The following is a 22,645-nucleotide window of genomic DNA, read 5'->3' as shown; positions in this document are numbered from 1 at the left end:
GCCTTGATACGCCGACGATACCATAGAAACCCGCCGACAATGAGAGCTACTGCTACGAGCACAGCGACGGCGATGCCGATGATCGCTCCCGTACCAATACTTGAGTCTTCGGATTTCGTGCCCACGGTAGCGAATGTGCTGCCACTACTGCTTTCTGCTGCGCTGCCACTACTGCTTTCTGATGCGCTGCCGCTTGTCGATGGGTCATTGAGACTGTAGCTGGTGTAGATCTTGTATATTCCATTGATGCAGTGGGTGGTATCGCGAGTGGAGACTTCGTTGCTGGTCGCTGACAAGGTACGGCTCAGGTTCGTTTTGCAGTCGGTGTTGTTGTAAACGTTGATGCTCACAGCTCCGGTGGTGCCGTCATACGTCACCTGGCTCGTAGACTCGCCATTTTTGTTAAACGTTTGGCACTCGGAGGATGCTGGAAATGCGGTCGCTGTGAACAAGTCATGGCACGCGGTCTCGGTGTACCTCTCAACGAACACGAACGCCGTCGAACCGTAAGCCTCAACAGCGTAGTCGAAGCGGTCGTCCGTGCATGTAGCGGAGACGTTGTACACATTGTTGCCGGCCTTCTCTTTCTTGCAACTGCTGTTGGCATCGCCACAGTCGTCCTGGGTCATGGCCACCCAATCGGGGACGTCCGAGCACGTTTTACCATCGAAGTAGTATTTCACACCGAGCATGGTGCCGGCCAACCTTGATGCGTCTTGAAATCAGTGTAAAGCGTTAGAACTTCTTCTCCTGGGGAGTGGGTAGCACGTGGCGTGTTGGATTTTGACCCGACCAGACTGCATCCTTGTAGACAAGTGGTTGGCGGTCGAGGTCATTCCACACCGGGGAATCCCCAGGCGTGTGCCGTAGCTCTGTGATGAAGGCTACAACTCCCGCTGTCTACAGTACTTGGACCTGGACAGGGAATTACCCCGGGCAGACAGGCAACGTAGTGAATCCGGCACCTTGGCCGAAGAAGGGCATTTTGATGTACAAAAGGAGACGAAGGTGCCGCCCTCTGGATTCGAGGGAACTACACATCGTCACGGCACGAGGGGGTCCTGTAAAGTCGTCCTGAAGTGGACCTATTCGGGCTGTGATGCACGGCGACGTACGATAGCTGGTACAGACCTCCGAGTCGGAGGTCTTGCATTGCGCATGTGGCTCCAGGATTCGCCCAGGAACTTCAACAAGTATCGGACACAGTGCTGTGCATGTACTATAGCAACTGTAGCGCAGGCCACCACTCTCGTGGCCAACTCAACGCGAGTCTTGTTGCCTACAGCTCCTGGGCTAGAACCGTTTGCAGCCGATACAGTGCTTCGGCTGCGCTCGGCCGATCGGCCGGGTCGAGTGCGACGCATGCCAAGCCCAAGTCCACCACGGGCTCCAACGAGCTCGACGAGAACTCGACCCGCAGTTTGCCCAGCGCAACCTTCTGCAACACGACAGTCTCCGATAGAGTGCGGCCGTTCTCCTTGGCGTGGGAGTAAGGAAGCACGTGCACGTCCAACTCGGACAGCACGACGCCGAAGGAAAACATGTCGGCCTTGTCGTCGTACCTCTGACCCAGCATCACCTCGGGTGCCATCCACAGCGACGTACCGACGCCAGCCGTCATTTGCTTATCGACACACTCACGCGAGATGCCAAAGTCCGTGAGCTTGGCCTCAAAGTCTGAGGTGAGCAGCACGTTCTTGGATTTCAAGTCACGGTGCAGCACTGGAGATTCGAGCGAGTGGAGGTACGTGAGAGCGTGAGCCACGTGCAGCGCTATCGTCACCTTGGTGCGATCAAACCCTTTGGCATGTTCCTTCTTCTCGTACGAGGTCAGCAACGCGCGTACGTCGCCGCCTTCCATGAACTCGGAGACAACACACAAATCTGTGAGGGAGTCCCAAGCCACGCCCACGAACTCGACGATGCGTGGATGATCGAGCGTCGCCATGAACTTGACCTCGGCGAGGAAATCATTCACGTGCTTGACACGCTTGCGCATCTCGGGGAGAAGCATCTTGACGGCCACTTGCCGCTGGTTGAACAGTCCGAGGAAGACCTCGCCACCTCCTCCACGGCAAATCGAGCGCTGAATGACGACTTTCTCACGAGGAATACGGGCTGTAGCAATGACTTCGTCGTCCCAAAGACCAACGAGACTGAGAGGCTTCACAGATCCACTGTTTCCGTCATCCCAGAGCGGCTCCAACGTTCCTGGAGCTGTTAATGAAGCATTCTTGTGGCCACCCAGAGGAGACCGAAAGGCATTGAAGTTGTCGTCTTCCTCCTCCATTTTGAGCTTCCTCCGAAGTCCATTAGCGACCAGCAGAGCGATTGTGAAAACTATCGCCAAGCCTCCAACCGCGATTCCCGCAATCGCTCCAATGCTGACTCCTGGCCCGTTCGAGCCGTCGTCGACGTTGGTGCTGCTTGATCCTGACTCACTACCAACCACCAATGCGTCAATAGTAGAGCTACCGCTGTTGCTCTGGCCATCACTTCTGGTCGTTATGTCAGCTGAGCTTGAACCACTTCCGCTGCCGTAGAAGCGATAGAGATCTTGCTGGCATGAGCCCGTGGAGAGTGCAGCCTTGTCAAGTTCGAAATACAGCGAGGGCTCGCCACCACAAGCGCCGTTAGGATACAGCGCCACAACGGCAGACCCGTTTGAAAAGAGACTGGTGATGGCCGACTGGTCTCCGAACCCGGACGAGATCTCGCAGCTTCCCGACGCTAGGAACGCATCCGCCTCTCCGAACGACGTGCAGCTCTTGTTGTCGTACGTCTCCATGACCACGTACGTAAAGTCTCCGAACACATCCTTGGTGTGCTCGAACCTGTCCGAGATATTGCAGACCCTGCTGATGTAGTACGTGTCGTTGCCAAAGTCGATATGACTGCACGCGTTCTCGGCGCAGCTCGCCGTCACGTTGTAGATGGCCAGCACGTCCGGCGTACCAGCGCAGTTGACACCCGAAAACACTTCAACCGCTTCCATTGTGGCGTCCACGCAGCTAGGAACCTGCTTCCTCGGCTGTGAGCCTGAAAATGCGCGACGAGTCTCAAGCGAACCCAATTTGAATATGTCGGCGGAGCATTCTGAACTCCAGCTCGGTTACAGCGAGTGCTCTCTGACCAACGCGTCGTTGGCGAGGCACCCGTAAGCCGCGCGCCACCAGTGGATCGTACTTGCATTCATTTCGAGCTACTTACATTCGCCTTCTTGGCGCTTCCCCTCCTTACAGGTCATGGCGCAAAATCGTTTGCAGCTTGTATAAGGCCTCGGCGGCAGTTGGCCGCTCCTTCGGGTCCACTGCCACACACGAACTCGCCAACGCCACCATCGACTCCAACGCTTTGGGCGAGAACTTCACGCGAAGTTTGCCCAACGCCACCATCTGCAGAATGGCCGTGTCGGGCATCTTCCGACCGGAATTGCTGGCGTCCTTCGCGTGCGAGTACGGAAGTGCGTGCTGGTCGAGCTCCGACAGCACCACACCGAACGAGAAGATGTCGGCCTTGTCGTCGTACCTCTCGCCTATCATCACCTCGGGCGCCATCCACAGCGACGTGCCTACACCGGCAGTCATGGTCTTGTCAATCCTTTCGCGGGAGATGCCAAAGTCCGTGACCTTCGCTTCCAACTCGGAGCTGAGCAGGATGTTCTTGGACTTGAGATCACGGTGCAGGACTGGCGGGTCCAGCGAGTGCAGGTACGTGAGCGCATGGGCGACGTGCAGCGCGATGGTAACTTTGCTCCGGTCGAAGCCCACAGGGTGATTTTGCGCTTCGTACGACGAGAGGAGAGCGCGGAGGTCTCCACCTTCCATGTACTCCGACACGACACAAAGGTCTGTGAGCGAGTCCCAAGCCACGCCCACGAACTTGACAATACGCGGGTGGTCGAGCGTCGCCATCATTTTCACTTCAGCGAGGAAATCGTTCACGTGCTTGACGCTCTTGCGGGTCTCGGGCAGCAGCATCTTGACTGCGATGTGCAGTCCGTTAAACAGTCCGTAGTAAACCTCGCCATAGCCTCCTCGACTGATCAATTGCTGGACCAACACTTTTTCACGCGGAATACGAGCAGTAGCAATAATTTCATCGTCCCAAAGCCCCGCGAGGCTTTTTGGCCCCAAGCCAAGCGAGTTCGAGTCGTTCACTGTCGTGCCCGAGACGGAGCTCTTATGGCCTGTAGTCGGGGACACCACGCCAGCATAAGCGTCTTCCTCGCGGTTGTGCCCTCCAGTAAACGGAGACGAACCTTTGTCCTTCTTGGCCCGGCGTCGGTACCACAATAACATAATGGCGAGAAGCACCACAGCCACCACCGCAGCAACAATGATGCCTATAACACCGCCAGTACTAAGACTGGAGCTGGCCGACTCCGTATCAAGGCCACTGCCACTGCTACTGCCGGTAGCCTGACTGGAGCTGACCGAAGTGCTACTACTCCCCACAATTCCGTTGGGACTATCACTCGAGTAGACCTTGTACGCTCCGTCGATACAGTCGCCACTCGACACATTGGCGCTGTCCAAGGCGAAGACGTAGAAGCTGTCGCCCCCACAGGCGTCGTTGCTGTAGTACGAAACGGTGAGCGACCCATTCGAGTACAGACTCGCGATGACCGATGACGTCCCGACGCTGGAGGCGATCTGGCAGCTCCCGGACGCTGGGAAGGCGTCGGTCTCCGTCAAGTTGGCGGCCGCACACTCGGCGCCTCGTTGGTAGTACTCGACGACGACGAAGTTGAATTCAGTGAACGCTACGGCGGCGAAGTCAAAGGTGCTCGAACTGGTGCAAACGGTGGACAGGTAGAACGTGTCGTTGCCAAAGTTGGTCGAGTTGCAGGTGGAGTACGTGCAGTCGTCATTGCTGGTCATGGCCACGACCCCGGGGGTTCCGGCGCAGTTGCTGCCGGAGTAAACTTCGACCGCTTCCATTGTAGCCTGGGCGATGGTGGCCGCCGTTGACAATAGCAGCGAAAGCGTTGCTAAGGCCTGCATCTCGCTAAATGTCAACTGGAAGACGTGAGCCTCACAACGGCAATGTTAGGTACAGGTAGCTGCTGGATTCTACCCATAGGATAATATTGACTAGGGATACTTCGTTGCACGAAGTGAAGTGGGCACTAATGGAAAGCCCGGCGGCGGCGACTGGAGCGAGGGCATTTGGATGGAGCGGGGGGCGGCGGGCCGTTGTTGGAGGCGAAGCTGCCGAGTCTCGGTGCTTGTTGCATGGCAAGCATCAGCTAGCGAGAGATTTGCCTTTGAGCTCATTGCGCCTGCCTCGCTCGGATGTATGACATCCATGTAGCCATTGGTAGAATGTCTCTGCAGTCAGTTCATCCGGCGTCGTGTGGAATGGGGCTTTTCGTTCAGACACCGAGCTACGACGGCAGTGACCACCAGCTGAGAGCCACAAAGTGCAGACTGTATTGGAGTTCTTCGGAGTCACGGACCAGCAGGCACTTGTGGCTCCCGCGAACTACGACGCAGACAACGAGTTGCCAAACAATTTGCTCAAAACAGCACAGCACTGATACCGCAACGATTTCCCGGACTGCTGAGAGCTCTCACCGAAGTCAACGCTGCGAACGGTTTTACAGAGACCTCTTGACGACATGTGGTGCGATCGCCCGGCGCTCGTGGAAGCGGCCGCGCAAGTTGTCCTATGAATCCAAAGCCGGCTGAATGGCAAGCTGTCTGCTTGCTCTGCGTGATCGCCTCGCTGGACGCAGTGCGCTTCGCGCCGAATCGATGACCGATCCATCTCGGTGGAGGCGAGCCGGTCGGTCTCTGTGCGTGCTCCGGCAATATCCCTAGTTTCCCACGATGAACCCAATTCGAGTCAAGTCAACATGCCCGGATGGATCGCCACGCAGCCAAAGCTTTGGGCGACGCGATCCATTACGTAGCGATTCTTTCCATTGGTGACGCAAGACTCTCCCCCAGCTCTTGCCATCATGGCAATGCCATGCAAGCCTTGCACTGCAGGGAGGGGGGGGGGGCACAACCAGCACAAGAAAGCAAAAACCGTGGACAATTGTTGGTGGAGCATTCCCGTGGGAAAACGCTGGGTCTCTGCACGCCACGAGCGCTGCATGGACCGTGGTTAACTCTACCGACTTGCACGGGACTCATCGCGTGAGCTCGTTGCGACGCTTTCTCATCCTCGACTTTGGAGTGTTGGAGACGACGAGACCAGCGATAGGCATCGCAATCGCCCTCGATAACAAGTCAATGAGCTGCATCGTCGCCTACACAGCCAGTTGAGGCTTCAAAATTGCTGTGCCGCGTTGCCGTTCCCCAGCTGGAGACCGTCGAATTTTTGCCAGCGCGACCTCGATTGCTCTCTGCTGGAAGACAAAGCCTACGTGTAGCGATGCCCTCTCTCCCTACATGTATCCATGGCAGCGCCAACGCAAAAGCAAATGCCCAGGGCAAATCCTTTGCCTTTGTGGCGTTATGCCGCCTGATTGTCCTTGCGTTACAGTAAGCGCACTTTCAATCCTACATCCCCTTCCATATCCGATCACATCAGACAATATATTTCAATAAACTAAACATTTTTAATTTCACCATATCTAATACCTCTGAAATCGACTCAGTAAATTTAGTTAACCTATTGAAAGAGACGACGGTAGTTGGGTTCAGTGCCTGGCTATACACGTAAGTCTGCACTCGCTGACAGATTGGATCCCACTCCGTGACCCGAGGGGGATGCGCTGCACTTGCTGCGGATCTCCGCCCAGGTCCGCCACAGCATCTGGCGTTCCCCTCGTCACTCACGCCTTGCCATACGTGAATCCGCTGCCAATGGAGGAGAAGCCGCTCAAGCCGCCGCGCCGGCGGTTGCCGCCCATGTCAGCGCCCGTCTCCGACGCTGTCCTGTCCTTCTTCCTGGACTCGCCGTCCTCGCCCGACACCTCGCACAAGGCCGTGAGCTGGGACGAGCCCGTGCTCGCGGACCTGCGCCGCACTAGCGTCGCGCTCAATCGCGACGGCGACCAGCTCAACAGGCCCAGCAGGCCACTGCCCCGCTCGACGTCCAGCTCGTCGTCTATGTCGATCAAGTCCAGCAAGAAGCGGCCCAGGAGCCTGGCCAACCATCTCGGGGGATTCGTTCTGCACTCCGTCACGCCACGGGAGTCGTCCATCCTGCAGTACACGTCGATCGTGTCGCCAGGCACCCACACAGAGTACGAGCTCGTGCTCGAGGACTCGATGGTCGCCAGCGTAGGCGAGCGGTGGGTCGTCTCGAGACGGTACTCAGGGTTCAGGTCGCTGCGGGACGAACTCGCGCGGGTGTTCGACCGACGCAACCACCCGGGAGCCGCCATCGACAAAAATAACGCCCACTGCTCGCACTGCGCGCCCATGGTTGACGCGCTGGACAAGTTGAGCGCCAAGTACTTCCCCAAGCGGAGACTCTGGGGGTCCAAGAGCCCCAAAATCGTTCAGCAACGCGCAGAGCAGTTCTTCCAATACCTTCAGGGCCTGTTGGCGCTCGCGACCAACCCATCGACGCGCCGCTGCCCACTCGTAGCGCTGGGCTTCGCAGTGCAATTAAGGACCTTCTTCACGCTCGAGCGCGAGCCGTATCGAGGGACCCCGGGGGCCTTTGGCGGTGGGGCGGTGCCCTTCCTACTCAACGAGATGACGCAGATGGCCGCGAGGCCTGACAACGCCACGACGCTCATGACGATCGATGAGCTCGACGCTGCCTATGCAGACACCACGGACGACCACAGCCACACGTCGTCAATGCGCTCGATGAGCGACTTGCCGTCGCCTGTGTGCGTGCTGGAGGAGCAGGATGAGCTCCGTTCGTGGGACGAACTCGACTGGGAAGATGCCTCCGTCGCCAGCTCTGGGTGGAGCAAAAGCAAACGCTAAACCATAGAGAAGATAAATTATGCAGGGCACTCGAACGTATACTAATTCACAGCCATGACGCGAGCTCCGCACGAGTCCATCGGAAGGCTTCGAACGGCGTACGGGCTCCAGCGCTGCCGGCTCATTACACTCCTTTTAATCCTTGGGTCTCACTTGTCATGGTCCTTCTGCTTTTTCGTCGGTCTCCGATCCTCCGCACTTGGTGACAGAGGCCGACGTCCATTTCAGGCGTCGCCCTTCTGGTTCAACGCTACGATGACGACGCTGACGTTGTCGTGCGCAAAGTAGGCCTGCGACTTGAGCACCAGCTCCTGCGCTGCTAGCTGCACGTCGCCGTGGGTCTGGAGCTTGCGCAGCACAAAGTTCACGGCCTGCTGAGATGTCAGAACGTCGAAGAGGCCGTCACTCGCAAGCAGCAGGAACTGGTCCGAGGGGTGCACCACGTGCTCCACCACGTCGGGTGTGACCACCAAGTGGCCATCCTGCTTGTGCGCCAAGTCACCAAAGCCTCGCGAGATCTGCAGAATGCCATCAAGCCGGCCATTGTGCACAAAGCCACCAGAAGCCTCAATGCGCTCTTGTTCCGCCGGGAGAGACGCCTTGTGGTCTGTCGTCAAGTCGATGGCTTGCGCGTCCGCAGTGCACAAAACGGCACGGCAGTCACCCACGTTAGCCACGTAAACCAGAGTGGGCTGGTCTTCTCCTTCTAGATCCTCTTCGTCCTCCACCACCTTGACATCCTCATCGTCTTCGCCTTCCTCCGATTCTGCGTCTCCTTCCTTGTCACCAGCTGTGCGCCGACGTTTCTTACGCTGCTTAACGGCCACAGCGAAAACACTTGCAGCACCAGAGAACGAGATAGGCTGCAACTGGGCTTTCATCTCCTCTCCGCAAACAATTTCGCCGTCAATTTCGCAGCACTCGCCTTCCAGAAGACTGGGATCCGTCTCATCGGCAGCTTCGCTACGAAGGTAGCGCCGCAACTCGTCCGGGGCCATTGTCCGCTTGCGTTTCGGAAGAACGCTCCGGTTCTGCTGCTCCAGAATTTCGTTGTCAACTGCCTCGCAGACCGACGAAATGCAGCTCACAGGAGACTCGACGAAGCCCGCACCTTCAGCAAAGAAGCGGTGGTGCAGCTCATTTTGCAGCTTCACAGCCGTATCGGTACCATTGTGACCATCATATACTGCGAAGAATGCCAGTGAGGCGTACGTGTCCGCAAGCGCAACAGGGTAACGTGACAGATCGCACGTCGTCTGCCCTGTACTTCGGTCCTCCATGTACGAGCGCGCCCCCTTCGCCTCAGCATAGCCAGACCGGATCGAGAGAGTGAGGTTTTCGCGAATCTTGCTGCTCACGTAGACCTGAACAATATCCGGCAACGTGGCAGGCGTTGCCATTGACAGCGCTGAAGCGCCAGAAGCCATCGATGCCAGCGACCCGAGAGTGAGAACATTGCCGCTGTTATCCACATCGAGTGAGGAAGACGAGGAGCCCAGCAGTGATGTTAGCGACGGTTTTGCCGTCACGATAGGAGCAATCTCCTCATCATCATGGCTGATGAGGTCAAGTTGGTTAGGCGACGCAATAAGCTCGCTGAACGTTGCGTCCACATCCACATCGCACTCCACATCGGAATAATCCGAGTCGTCAGAGTCGCTGTCAGCATCTGACAGCCCGTCCATACCGGTACCTTGAGACGAGTGGCTACGATTATGGCTGCTGTTGGCACGACTACTGTCACTCGCGTGGAGGTGGAAATGTCGAGAGGAGGCTCCACTGTTCTTGTGCATACTTCCGCGATGCATGGGTTCGTCGTCATCTTCATCATCAATCTCCGTCACTTGCACACAGTCGATACCTTCCATATCAAACTCCTCAATGTTGCCATCATCAGTGACCACAGAACGTGAGGAGCTGCTAATGGAGCCAGCACTTCCGTGAGAGGATCGGCGACTCGTAGCACCTTTAGAGAACGCACTGCCCATAGCACTGCCCATGGCACTGCCCATGGCACTGCCCATGGCACTGCCCATAGCACTACTCATGGCACTCCCGCTGCCTGCACTTCCCAACTTGCTCAAACTTCCCAACTTGCTCGTGCTCCCCAGCTTGCCGGCGCTTCCTAATCTCCTGGGCTTTTGACTTGACGATGATGAGTTGGTTGAGCCTGCGCGGCCGGGTGGAAGTAGTTCACGACCTGAGTTCGAGTGGGTAGGTACACGCGAAGCCACCGAGAAATCGTCGTCGCGTGCCTGGAACAGAATCTTGCGAGTCTGATAGTCTCCAGCATCATCCCGGAAAACCTCAGACGTAACCATCAGGAAGTCCTTTTTGCGCGAAAGTGAGCGCTTCATCAGGTCTGCGTCTGAAGAGCTTGTGTTCGACAAGTTGCTGCTGCTGGAATGCCCAATGCTCCCTGCTTCGCTGGACGATGACAAACTGCCGCGCTGGTCAAGGTTGTCCTCGACGGGGATTGCTGCTAGCTCTGATAACTGCGATACAGACGTGAATGATGTGCGCCCGAAGCCTTCCAGGTTGCCTGAGTCCTTGTGGCTTCGGCTGCGGAAACTGTTCTTCTTCGCCAGCAGCGAGTTGTCCACTGAATTGCTTCGTCCCGTAGGGAATGAGCGTGTCCTTGGCGAGTCTACGGACGAAGGAGTATCGCCACCGACTGTAGACATCGACGAGACTGATGACGACGATGATAATACAGATTGCTCTCGCACTTGGCGGAGGGACGAAGAAGACGCTGCGCTTGGATAGCGGCTGCGAGAAGTCGGCTTCGCAGCAGGTAAGATAATCTCAGTCACCTTCGCTCGATCCACCGAGAATGCCATGCGCTTTTGCTCAATCAGCAGCTCACGAGAACGCTCAGAGAGCTCCTTATGACCATCCATGAGCTGCACACGCTTGTGGTGGCGCCAAGCGCAGATAATACGTGACACTTCTTCGCTTGACGCACGGCTTGGACTGATCGATGTTGAACTGCTGACTGTAGTAATAGAAGACGTCGTTGATGCAGATGATGGAATCCGCGAGCCCAAGGTACCCGACACGGGTGTACCAGTAAAATAGCGGCCACTGTTTGTACGCACAACTCCAGGACCGACACTTTCCTGCCGGGTCTTCACCAGCTGATGGGCCTGTGCAAGACTCTCCGTCAGTCGCTGGTCAATGCGCTCCGGAATGTTCTCAATAGCGCGTTCACTCTCATCCATTGAGACCGTCAGAGATTTCTCAGAAGTGAGCATACCAAGCGGCTCACTGCCCTCCTTCGTGGTCCACTCGTGTATAAAGCATTCCTTCAGTGAGATGCGCAAAGCTGGGTCTTTAGTGAGCATTCGTTGCAGCAAATTCTTCAAATGCGGCTCCATCGTGCGTTCCACGTCCTTCGGAAAGCGTAATTCCATGCGCTGCACACGCTCCGCCAAAACGATCTCGTTATCTGCCATCCACGGCGGGTGACCAATAACCATCATATAAAGTGTTGCACCGAGCGACCACACGTCGACAGCGGGGCCTTGATACGTAGCATCGATATCGAACATCTCGGGTGCCATGAAAGCGGGGGTACCCTTTGCACCAGAAATGGTCTCTGTCTCGTTCATGATCATACGCGCCGTACCGAAATCGGCAATCTTGGCCACCCCATCGGAGCTGACAAGAATGTTTTCCGGCTTGATGTCGCGGTGGATGACTTTGTGGAAGTGCAAATACTGAAGCCCGGTGAGAAGATCGCGCATGTACTTCCGTGCCACCGGCTCGTTGAGTCGTCTTGCTTGTGTGACCTCCTCCATAAGGCTGTGCTGCACATATTCCTGCACCAGATACATTTTCTGGCTGTTGGGATCGTCAATCACCTCGACAAGTCTCACAACGTTGCGATGGTTGAGCTTTTTCATGATGGCAACCTCGCGGCGCAGCACATCGTAGAGCTGATCCTCCTTGCCAGCCATACGCTGAACAAAAGTCTTGTGCATGATCTTCACAGCGTACATCTGCCCGTCCTTCTGGCTTTCACAGAGTTTCACGCGGCCAAACGTACCTCGACCCAAGTCACCCTTGATCACATACTTGTTCACCACGACCTCTCCGTTCTTAAGCCGCTGCTTCACAAGCTTCTTCGTTTCAGTTGCCTTCACGGGTGACGTAGGCGCAGGCGGCGGCGCCACGATAGAACCAGACGAGCTGTCAGCTCCGGAGCTTGCTTGAGGTGTAGAGGCCATCGTCGCGGCACTGTTAGCACGCTGCTGTAGCCGCAATCGCATTGCGCGTCGCGTGGCCTTCTCAACGTACGCCTCTTGAATAAACCGCTGGAAATGATCGGACAGAAGACACTTGTCGAAGTCCTCCTTACTCAGGTACAGACATTTGACCGGGCCCACAGCACGCACTGAAGCTGTACGCGGCTCGCTGTAAATGAGCGACATTTCGCCAAACACGTGACCCTCGTACAACCGTGTCAACTCCTTCTCGTACGGCTTTTTATCCGGTCCCACCGCTTTTTCCGACACAATAGCCTCGCCCCGCGTAATCATGTAGAACCGCGTGCCTTCGTCTCCTTGGTGCACAATATACTCTCCGTCGCTGAAGTTTGCAGGGCGCAAGCACTTCAGCACAATATCCTGGTCGCGTGCACTCAACCTCGCGAGCAACGGCACTTGCTGCAGCATCAGACTCAGATGCACCTGTCCAATGTGTTGGAAGTCCTCCTGCGTCAAGTACAAGAGTTCAACGTCTCCAACAGCGCGCACGGTGGCTGTGCGCGGGTCGTCGTAAATCAGCGCCAACTCGCCGAAGTAGTGACCCGCTCGCAAGTGCGTCATCATGCGCTCCTGGGTCTTCGCTGCACTCGAAGGGGTGGATCCAGTGATACTGTGACTACTGGCGATGACTGTCTTGGTGACGACCGCTTCTCCCTTGGCAATCATGTAGAAGCGAGAGCCGCGCGTCCCCTGCGCCACGATGACTTCCCCGTCCGAGAACTTGGCCGGCTTGAGCGCGCGCACCACTTGCTCTTGCTGCATCTGACTCAAGTTCCGAAAGAGCTGCACCTGTCTCATGATCTCATACACGGGCATGTTGTCGCGCAAGAAAGGCGTGAGGGCTACGGGTTCCTCGTCGGCCTCTTCCTCTTCTTCCACATCGTCTGGGGAGCTGAGCCACGAGGCCCACCCCGTGAGGCTGTGCTGGCTGCTATTGCTGTTGCGTCCGCCGCTGCTGTGCATGGCCGAGAAGGACACGCTGTTGCCTGTGTGGGAGGACACGGACGAGCAGGCGCTCGCATGGCGCGTGCGTTTGGGCTGCGCGAGTGGCGACAGCACGGCGTCCTCCGGCTCGTCCAGCCAGTCGTTCACGAGTTCCTCTCCGCTGCCCACGAGGTCCTCGTCGCTGGAGCTCGAGCTCGAGTCCAGCGAGCGCGAGTCCGAGCTGGACAAGTAGCCGGACTGCGGGGAGCCTGCGGGCTTGGGGAGATCCATGGACGGCCGGAAGCGCGAGAGTTTGGGGGGCTTGGCCATGGAGCTGCGTCTTGTGAGCGGGAGGGCGTTGTCCGACGGGAACGAGTCGCTCTGAGGCTGGTAGGGCGGCTCTTGGGAGACGGAGAGCGCATCGTGCACCACGTCGCCCAGCCGCATGTGCTCGTCCTGCTGCACAGGGAGAAGCGGGCGATCTGAGGATAGGGGGCTGGGTGATGCAGGAGGGGAGGGAAGACCTCCTTCCTCCGAGACGTCGCTCTCGCGCGAGGTGCTGAAGCGCTGCCCCATGCCGGCCGCGAAGCACTTGAGGGAATGAGATTGGAGACTCACAAAGATGATTACGTTCGTGTACTTAACGGATACTTAACGAGACAGAAGGCAACTTGAAGCCAACATTCTGGCGATGCTACGGCGACAGCTCTAGCTGAGCGCTGTATTTGCCTGCATGGAGGCAGGGGGCCCGATGATCGCTGCTATCGCTCCCAGCACAGCTCGACACCTTCGAGAAGGTGTCCAGGATGCAAAAGATCATGGCCTTTCGATGTTCGAGGCGGGATGACACGACTCGCGGGATGACGCAAGCTCTGATGCGTGGACGCTGCTGCTGCTCACTTCTCCTTTCGCTACTCGCCCGCTATGACGACGCCCAAGCTTTTCACGCCGCTGACGCTCGGCGGCAAGAAGAACCCTATTCAGCTGCTGCACCGCGTGGTGATGGCGCCGCTCACGCGCGGGGCCTGGGGCTCGCCGGGCATCTTCACGCCCGAGCAAGTCGCGGCCTGGCGCCACGTCACGCAGGCGGTGCACGACAAAGGCGGTAAGATGTTCCTCCAGCTGTGGCACACGGGCCGCATGAGCCACCCGCTGAACCAGCCGGACGGCATCCTGCCAGTGTCGTCCAGCTCCAAGATGGAGAATATCCGCGCCGGCAAGAAGATCCGGACCCGTGAAGGCCTCAAGGAGCCTGTGCCGGCGCGCACGCTCGAGGCCAAGGAGATCCCTGGTATCGTGGCGGACTACCGCAAGGCGGCGGAGAACGCGATCGCTGCGGGGTTCGACGGCGTCGAGTTGCACGGTGCCAATGGGTACTTACTGGAGCAGTTCCTGCACGACGGCATCAACAACCGCACGGACCAGTATGGGGGCAGTGCGGAGAACCGCGCGCGCTTCTTGTTCGAGGCGCTAGAGGCCATTCTGGAGAGCCTGGACTCGACCAAGGTGGGCATCCGGTTGTCCCCGTTCGGCGCCAGTTTCGGCGACAAGGACTCGGACCCGATCGCCACGTACACGTACGTACTCAACAAGCTCAACGACTACGACCTGGCCTACGCGCACCTCATCGAGCCGCGCGGCTACCACGTGCGCAACCCGCTGGCGCCCAAGAAAGGCTCCGCTCGGCAGTTCCGAGACACGTACAAGGGCGTGCTCATCACTGCGTCGGGCTTCGACCGGCAGTCGGCCGTGCACATCGTCGAGGAGGGCGCCGCCGACGCCGTGGCCATTGGTCGACATTTCATCTCGAATCCGGACCTGGTGCGTCGCTTCCAGCTCAACAAGCCCGTGAACGACTACGACGCCGACACGTTCTACCTCGGCGACGAGCGGGGATACACCGACTACCCGTTTCTGCAGGAGTAGGGCGGAGAACCAAGTAGGGCGGAGAAACCAAGTTGAAGTGGTCTTCCTCTGTCGTTTCTGATTGGCTCGATCGGAATACTGCACTCGGATTGGTCGAATCTCTGCGCGTTAGCTACTTTTAGAAGTGTCCAGTACGTTTGCGTCTTTTCAGTCGAAATCTTGAATAGTTGCTGCCACTATCCCATTCCCTCTGCGCCATGACGCGGCAACCTCCCTCGCGCTCGCCCCTGTCGGCCCCTTCGTCCCTCTCCGCGCGTCTGCATCGAGTGTCGTCCCCTGTGCCTGCAGGTCCAGGCAGCGGCGGCGGTCTTCGCTCTCAGACGCTGCTGGCGCGACTGTTCCGGCGTAAAGAGCAACAGTCGCCCATGGCGCCGCAACCGCTCAACGATTCGATCCGCACTCTGTATGGAGAAGAAGAAGAGACCAAGACGCACGTGGACTCACCCATGCGCGCGCTGCTGCGGTCGCTCAGTCTGCAGCGCAGCAGCAGAAGTGCCGACAGCAAGACGGAGGCGCTCACGCCCCGCTCCGACGCCGCGCAGGTCCTGCTCGAGGGCGTACTCACCGAGCTCCTGCAGCAGCGCTACTGGCGCTCCAAGCCTTGCTACTTGGTGCTGGAGCAAACACTGGACAGCGGTGCAGGCAGCCAGCTCCGGTTCACGTTGAGACAGTTCCGCTTCTTGGCCGAGAGCAGGAAGCCCGGACGACTCGTGTCTATCGTCACGCTGTCGCAGAACGACGTCGTGACGGAGCTGAGATCTCATCGACAGGTAAAACACGTGCTTGAGCTTCAGCTGGCGTCCGCTGACCAGCGCACAGATATCGCAGGAGAAGGTGAAGACTGTGCAGAGAGAACGTCACTCGTACTGCGACTAGCTGCTGGGGATGAAAATATGCTTGCGCAATGGATGCAGGTGCTGCGTTCGTGCATTGACACGTTGGTCTCCCAGGCGGAGACGCAATACCGACTCGGGGAGGCGGCAGCGTGGCCAGTGACGGAACCAGCCAAGATCATGCCAATGTTTGGGGACGAAGGACGACGAGCGAGTGTACTGGTGACGAGAGAGCGTGGCCGCAATGGCAGTGCCGTCAGCTATACCAGCAGTGAATGCAGTAATAATAACCACAACGACACAGACCTCCCCACAGAAGAAATTCGAGCGGCGAGAAAAGATATCAGGGGACAGGGCGAAGAAGAGACGAAACCAGCGGTGCACGAGATGCAGACTCGAGTTCACAACTACGATACCACGGCACTGGTAATTGGAAATGAAGAACTACCAGTGCACTCAGTTGTCGGATACTGCTGCACGCCTGAGCATCGATCAAGTGAGTCATCCTGTTCGCAGGGGCAGGATGCTGACAACAATGCTGCAGATGGAAAGGAAAGCAGCAACCAGGAGGACAACCAGGGTGACGAGGATTCTGAAGAGGATTCTGTTGCTGGCGATCTTGCTACACAGAGCTCGGTGGCGCCCTACAAGAGCGCTGTTCTGGCGGGGAGAGGTGTTTCTGCCTACCAGAACGTGGGGCTAGAGGACGAGTACTTGAAAATGAGTTCAAGATCGGCAATAGCAGTTGGAAATGGACATGCCCGACTTCCTCGGGCTGCATTCGGCGCAACTAGCAGCAGTTCCAGTTTCTTACCGGTGCTGCGGCCACAGACACACTCCTTCAACGCAAATGGACAGGTGTTTACTTTGGATACTTGCTATCATCTCGTCAAGCCTATCGGAAATGGAGCGTACGGCGCGGTCATTGCAGTCAAAGACGTAGTCAACGGCGGTGACAATCTGGCAGTCAAGAAAATCACAAACATCTTCGAGGACCTGGTGGACGCAAAGCGCATTTTGCGCGAGGTTCGACTGCTCGGACACTTCAGTCACAAGAATATCACAAAACTTCTGGATCTGGTGCCTCCTCCTTCTCGAAAGCAGTTTGACGATATGTACATCATCACAGAACTCATGGAGACCGACCTGCATCAGGTCATTTACTCCATGCAACCAATGTCGGACGACCACGTCAAGTACTTTTTGTACCAAATGCTCTGCGCGCTGCATCACATTCACTCGGCGGGCGTGCTGCACCGTGATATGAAGCCCAGCAACATTTTATTAAACGCAAATTGTGACCTCAAAATATGTGACTTCGGGCTTGCTCGCGGAGGGATCGGCTCGTCATCGGGAGCACATCAGGACCTACCGCCGCCTGGCGAGCTGACCGAATACGTGGTCACGCGGTGGTACCGCGCGCCAGAGATTATGCTCAACTGTTTGCAGTATACTGCAGCGATCGATGTATGGGCGGTGGGTTGTATATTTGCGGAAATGCTGCTGCGCGAGCCGCTGTTCCCTGGAAACGACTATTTGCACCAGCTCAAGCTCATCATCAAGTTCCTGGGCACACCGAAGCAGGAAGACATTGAATTTGTGAAGAACACCAAGGCTTTGCGCTTCCTCACGAAGCTTGCGATCTCTAAACCGAAAGGGTGGCGAGAGGTGTTTGCCGGCAGTGGCGCTGAACATGCTGTGAGCTCCGAGGCTATTGATTTGCTGAGCAAGATGCTGCAATTCAACCCTGAAAAGCGGATCTCAGTGGACGACGCACTGCGGCACCCGTACTTGGCCACGTTCTTTGATGAGAATGACCTCGTGTCCTCGAAGCCTTTCGACTTCTCGTTCGATTTGCCCGACGACCAGTTGACCAAGGACGCGCTCATCAACCTGCTCTGCGAAGACATTGAGCAGTTCCATCCGCCTGTGCCAACTTCGGTCGCACCAATTCCACTGAGCGCCGCTGCCAGTCGCTTCTTCCGAATGGGAATGACCGCGTCAGCCAGCTAGGAGACAAACACCCACAAAACGCAGGCTGCGTTGGGCTATCCGAGTAAAATAATTCCACAGTAACAAATCGCCGTTTGCCTGAAATGTTGTCAACTTTTCCTGAGGCCAACCGGATACCCGTCATGCTGTAATTTTTGGTGTTCGAGACTCGTGCCTCAACAGGCAACCAACGCCTGTCGTGTGGTCTATCGCCAACACTGGCGTACAGGACAGTCTTGCTCGCGTCATCGTCAGGGCACCAACAGGTTTGAATTTCGCGGCTTCTGGACAGACGTCAGGTCCGTTTCGGCGAGGAGTTTCAGCAGTGCATGGCTTGTTCCAAGCGTGCGCGCACCGACAGATATCACGGTGCTGAGCCTGTCCTCGAAGTACGACGAAATGAGCTGGAAGGCGCCGCGCTCTCTTAGAATTCGAGCTGTTACTTGGCGCACGCCACTGGATATCTGCACGCTTTAAATATTGGGGAACTATGCTTGAGGCCGGGTAAGTAGAAGTCACTTTTCCAATTGCCTTCAACAGCACAGTCATCCACCTCATCATGAAGTTCTTCGCCCCGCTTTCCGTCGGTGTCGCCCTGCTCGCAGCCCAAGTGAGTGCTAAAGGCGTCTGCTACGACCCGAACCACCACGCCGTCAGCAATAACATGGATGCTACTACCGTCGCTGCGGACATGGCCATCATCAAACGCCACGGCTTCACCACTGTGCGCACGTACATCTCCCAGTTCGGCTCCACGCAGATTGGCCCCATCATTGCAAGCGCCAACCTCACGTCAGCGCTGGGCGTGCCGTACCCCCAGTCGGACTACCAGGTGCAAGCGGCTGCTGCGATCGCTGCCGCCAAGGCAGGAGGCGTGGGCTACATCTTCGTGGGCAACGAGAACCTTGCAGGTGCAACCACCGTCCCCAGTGACATGGTCAAACTTATCAAGGACATCAAAGCACAGGTGCCCAGCACGGTCAAGGTCGGCACCGTGCAGCGCAATACCGAGGTCATCAACTTCTCTGGTATCTCTGGCTGGTCGAATCTTGTTGGTGCTAGTGATGTACTGGGTGTGAACGTCCACCCTTACTTCACGCCCGGAACGACGGCTAGCAATGCAATTCAAGTCGTGAACGACCAGTGGACAGTCATGAAGAGCAACTTCAGCGACAAGCTGGTCCTCACTGAGACGGGATGGCCTTCAGACGGAACACTATCGGGCAACACCGGCACCGTAGATGGCCAGGCGACGTTCTTTGGCTCGTACGAAGCGTGGAGCAGCTCCATGGACGAGTCTTTCTACTTCCAGATATTCGACACACCTTACAAGACCAACGCGTTCGAGAAGTCGTTCGGCTTGCTCACATACGACTCGCAGGACAAGTTCACCTTCAGTTCTCAAGTGGCAGGCACGGTGGCACCTCAGCGCTTGCGCTAAGCGGTATCTCCAGCCAGCTTGTGACTATTGAAAGGGAGGCTTCGACGTTTATAAAGTACTTGAGTCGTTCTGAAGGGCCACCAAAACACCACAATAACTCGCAATAGCATCTTCGTGCATATTTCATGGACTTAGCTTACCAGTTCGCTTGCTCCCTTACGGTTTCCGGATGTTGAAGCCGCATTCAGTGATAAATTGCTTCGTGTCGTCTCGAATAGTGAAGCCGGAACGCAGATTGCACTGGATGCTCGTGTCCAAAGACACAATATGATGATACCAATACGACGGCAGATACAGAACTTCTCCGGCCGTGAGCGCCACCTCTGCAGCAGGACAATTACGAGCATTCTCTGGAAGAGCACTTGTATCCGACCAATTGAACGAAGTGTGTCGTTGTGACTGGCCTTTGGTCATCAACCCCTGGCACTTACAGGAACTCGGCGGCGAAATCACGTATCTCTTGGTTCCACGGACCATGGAAATATGATTAAGCCCGCCGTCAAAATGGCCCTCTGCTATGATGCCCCTCATTCCGAAACGACAGCGCATGCCGCGCTCCTTGGCTGCAGCTGCGTCACGAACAAACAGGTCCCCGAATCGGATATCATGTTCGGTTTCCAGCGGGCTCAGGAACTGCAGCTCATCGTAGATGAATGCTGCTCGCTTGGAAAAATCGTACTTCTTGAGCATAAAGTAGTAATACTCATGGGGCTCGCCGGCCTCCTCGAGCGGCTTGGCGTCGTGCACAGCCTTTACAAACTGCGGGTACGTCATCCAACGAGACTCGTACGGGTCCTCTTCGCCAGCAAGCTGCTTGCTCTTAAGGTAGTACATAAAGTGGCTGTCGTTAGCCACGTGCACCTTGTACAGCGCCTTCGGATCCAGCTGCCGCGTCAGATACTCGTCCGTCCATCGCTTCTTGGCCTCCGTAAGCTCTGGCACCCCGTAGGTTACAAACGGCACCTCCATTTCCCGAAACATTTGAGCCAGACGGAACTCAGACTACAAGAAACACAAAATTGTTAGTCTTCTCTATCAACAACCAACAACCTCGTCCACTCACCGAGTCCGAAACATTGAAATGGCAAATACTGTCGAAGATGCCACTCGGCACCTGGTCCGTCTCTTCCGGTTTCCAATTGTCGAACAGTGCAGCGGACGGGAACATTTGCGGGTAAGCGTTGCAGCCCTCGTCCTCGCTCATATCGCACTGGTACCGTAGCGACGGCAGGTCACATTGGAATTTGTTATTGGCCCCGTTCGGGTACCGATTCGGCAGTGGGCGCTGCAACTGTTGTCCTTTTAAGATCACGACGTTGCCGCCCGTGCCCCAGCGCAGAGCGTTCGCGTCACCGCTGGCGTGGAATTTCGCGCGAAGGTTTGAAAGTTGCGACGGCGGAGAGAGCCACAGCCCCAGCGAGAAAATTGCCAGCACGAACAGCAGCAGAGTGGCAGAGGCCCCGCCGCATTGGCCTTGACGCAGTTGCCACAGGCCGCGGCGGAGCAAGGCGGACGCACGGACTTGAACGGGAGATTTGGGCATCAGTTGTGAACGTCGGGAGGAAAATGAAAAATGCGATTTGATGAGGCGATTATCGAATTCACTTGGCGTTTGTATGTGATGAATCACCATTGGTGAAGACACAAAAAACGATGTGTTCCCCATCCATCCTCAACAGTTTGACTTGCGATGGTTGCATCGGAACGCAAAGACTTTTGATTGGAACTATTTGACTCGGAGACTATACTCATTCATGCAATACTGGCATGGCATCAGCAGAGTTGCATGTAGTGCTGGCAACGCCATCAAGGGATGCAAGTGAGACCAAACCACAGAGTTCCTGGTGGAGTCGTCTTGAGGAGAAATGGAACCGGATCCAGGTGGGTCGCCAGGGCTCGTACTCTGTTGAGCGTCTTCAGATTTTGGACGCTTACTGCAAGACAGCGTCGCGAATTCGAGTGTTTCTGATCTGCCTCCTTACTCCGCTATCTGCATGGATTACTGCGATCCTACTCGAGTGCCTCCGCTCCGACCGCCGTCCGACGGAGTGGCTGCAAACTAGGTTTTCTGGACACGTCTGCTGTTAATGGAGATGACGATTGGAGGCGTCGTGACCGCGCAAATGCCCAGGTTTATACCGGGTCTTCAACTCACGGGACGCAAGATTTTCGCTGCATCGTTCAGGTTGAACGACCCCCTTGTAGGAATATGCCTTCTAGCTGCGAAATTAATCGGATTCCCATTCCCGTTCATGCTTCAAGCTGGACCAATACCAGTTCGATTCCTTGCACCAATGGTGTATCGGTTCGTCTGACCAGAGCTGTTTGCAGCGAATTCCCCACTCAAAGGCCATTTTGAAAGATACCAGCGATTTTCCTTGCGTGAATGGTACTTTGTGGTGTCTATCCGCTTTACACCGCGCTGTATACGTTTATTCCGGCGGGTTACCAAGGTATCGCAACTTTCATCATACCGATCTGGAAATTCGGTGCAAAGCACTTTATGCTGTGCGCAACCCACGAACTGGAAGACGTTGTGTCTGTAATTGTGGCTTGTACTGTCGATTTCTCTATCAAGTTTTTTGTATTAGTGTGAATGTCGACATCAGGGTCGGTGTACTTATCAATGATATTCATTGCCGCAGATTTCGTCCAGGCATTGTTGGAGCTACGAGAAGTCAGCGCAGACGTTGCTTCAGCTGCTCGATGCACGGAAAAATTATTACACCAACTCCCACTGAGGCAGCAGCGAGGCAGAACCTACATATTTGCCAGCTATGCCGGTTTATATGATGCAGAACCCCGTCGGTTTTGGGGTCGGCGGGTTGAAAGGAGCGCGACTGTGGGGGTGTCCACCTCACTCACTCGCAAGAGAACAAGAAGAGCGACTTCAAGTGCTCGACTCCTCAGACGCTTTTAGCCAGCGAGAGTAACTTTCAAGCCGATCCACGACTCCAGACTTTCGGCAAAAGATTTGTTGTTTGAAAGCCCGAGTCATGCAACGTGCGTTGGTTGCGCCAACACCCAAAGCTTCCCTGAAGGTCTCGATCTCAGTACGCGCAGCGACGTCCCAGCAACAATCAAATGTATCGAGGAAAATTGTTTTGCAGGGACTGCAGCTGCTCTTTCATTGCGAATACCTTGTGCTGGTTGAGTACGTCGAGTGCGTTATTCCACACGTTTTCGTGCTCTTCAAGTCAATACACGAGCAACTGCCAAACATCGCGTATTACCCCGGAGCTGCGGGCAACTGACGTACGACCACCGTAAATGTGTTGCTGCTTGTGGTATTGGAATTTGCATCGTTGTTTCTTTTCGACGCTCTGTTGAAACGCAAATTTTCATTTTCCCCGGTTTACCAGC

At 56.4% G+C, this 22,645-nt stretch overlaps 8 protein-coding genes across 8 annotated transcripts; 4 read left to right on the top strand and 4 right to left on the bottom strand.

Moving 5' to 3' along the window:
- Positions 1-1,279: 1,279 nt before the first annotated feature.
- KRP23_13484 (uncharacterized protein) lies at positions 1,280-2,995 on the bottom strand (the record flags this gene model as incomplete). The annotated part of the gene is made up of 2 exons (XM_067884201.1): positions 1,280-1,438; positions 2,390-2,995. 2 exons carry the CDS (start codon positions 2,993-2,995, stop codon positions 1,280-1,282), a joined length of 765 nt encoding a protein of 254 aa, XP_067738242.1.
- A 241-nt stretch (positions 2,996-3,236) lies between these two features.
- Positions 3,237-5,006, bottom strand: KRP23_13483 (uncharacterized protein; the record flags this gene model as incomplete). The annotated part of the gene is made up of 2 exons (XM_067884200.1): positions 3,237-3,310; positions 4,262-5,006. The coding sequence occupies 2 exons, from the start codon at positions 5,004-5,006 to the stop codon at positions 3,237-3,239; spliced, it is 819 nt and encodes a 272-aa protein (XP_067738241.1).
- A 1,812-nt stretch (positions 5,007-6,818) lies between these two features.
- On the top strand, positions 6,819-7,898 carry KRP23_13482 (uncharacterized protein; the record flags this gene model as incomplete). Its single annotated transcript, XM_067884199.1, has 1 exon — positions 6,819-7,898. The coding sequence occupies one exon, from the start codon at positions 6,819-6,821 to the stop codon at positions 7,896-7,898; it is 1,080 nt and encodes a 359-aa protein (XP_067738240.1).
- Positions 7,899-8,122: 224 nt separating this feature from the next.
- KRP23_13481 (Calcium/calmodulin-dependent protein kinase kinase 2) lies at positions 8,123-13,666 on the bottom strand (the record flags this gene model as incomplete). The annotated part of the gene is made up of 1 exon (XM_067884198.1): positions 8,123-13,666. One exon carries the CDS (start codon positions 13,664-13,666, stop codon positions 8,123-8,125), a length of 5,544 nt encoding a protein of 1,847 aa, XP_067738239.1.
- A 348-nt stretch (positions 13,667-14,014) lies between these two features.
- KRP23_13480 (putative 12-oxophytodienoate reductase 11) lies at positions 14,015-15,016 on the top strand (the record flags this gene model as incomplete). Its single annotated transcript, XM_067884197.1, has 1 exon — positions 14,015-15,016. The coding sequence occupies one exon, from the start codon at positions 14,015-14,017 to the stop codon at positions 15,014-15,016; it is 1,002 nt and encodes a 333-aa protein (XP_067738238.1).
- A 197-nt stretch (positions 15,017-15,213) lies between these two features.
- Positions 15,214-17,862, top strand: KRP23_13479 (Mitogen-activated protein kinase 4; the record flags this gene model as incomplete). The annotated part of the gene is made up of 1 exon (XM_067884196.1): positions 15,214-17,862. The coding sequence occupies one exon, from the start codon at positions 15,214-15,216 to the stop codon at positions 17,860-17,862; it is 2,649 nt and encodes an 882-aa protein (XP_067738237.1).
- Positions 17,863-18,400: 538 nt separating this feature from the next.
- KRP23_13478 (putative beta-glucosidase btgE) lies at positions 18,401-19,282 on the top strand (the record flags this gene model as incomplete). Its single annotated transcript, XM_067884195.1, has 1 exon — positions 18,401-19,282. The coding sequence occupies one exon, from the start codon at positions 18,401-18,403 to the stop codon at positions 19,280-19,282; it is 882 nt and encodes a 293-aa protein (XP_067738236.1).
- A 156-nt stretch (positions 19,283-19,438) lies between these two features.
- KRP23_13477 (Hypoxia-inducible factor 1-alpha inhibitor) lies at positions 19,439-20,825 on the bottom strand (the record flags this gene model as incomplete). The annotated part of the gene is made up of 2 exons (XM_067884194.1): positions 19,439-20,284; positions 20,346-20,825. 2 exons carry the CDS (start codon positions 20,823-20,825, stop codon positions 19,439-19,441), a joined length of 1,326 nt encoding a protein of 441 aa, XP_067738235.1.
- Positions 20,826-22,645: the final 1,820 nt, after the last annotated feature.

Source organism: Phytophthora ramorum (assembly GCF_020800215.1).
Source record: "Phytophthora ramorum isolate Pr-102 chromosome Unknown Phyram_PR-102_s0018, whole genome shotgun sequence".
NCBI lineage: Eukaryota > Oomycota > Peronosporomycetes > Peronosporales > Peronosporaceae > Phytophthora > Phytophthora ramorum.
The sequence above is the reverse complement of the archived record's forward strand: the minus strand, read 5'-3'. Positions and strand labels throughout refer to the sequence as shown.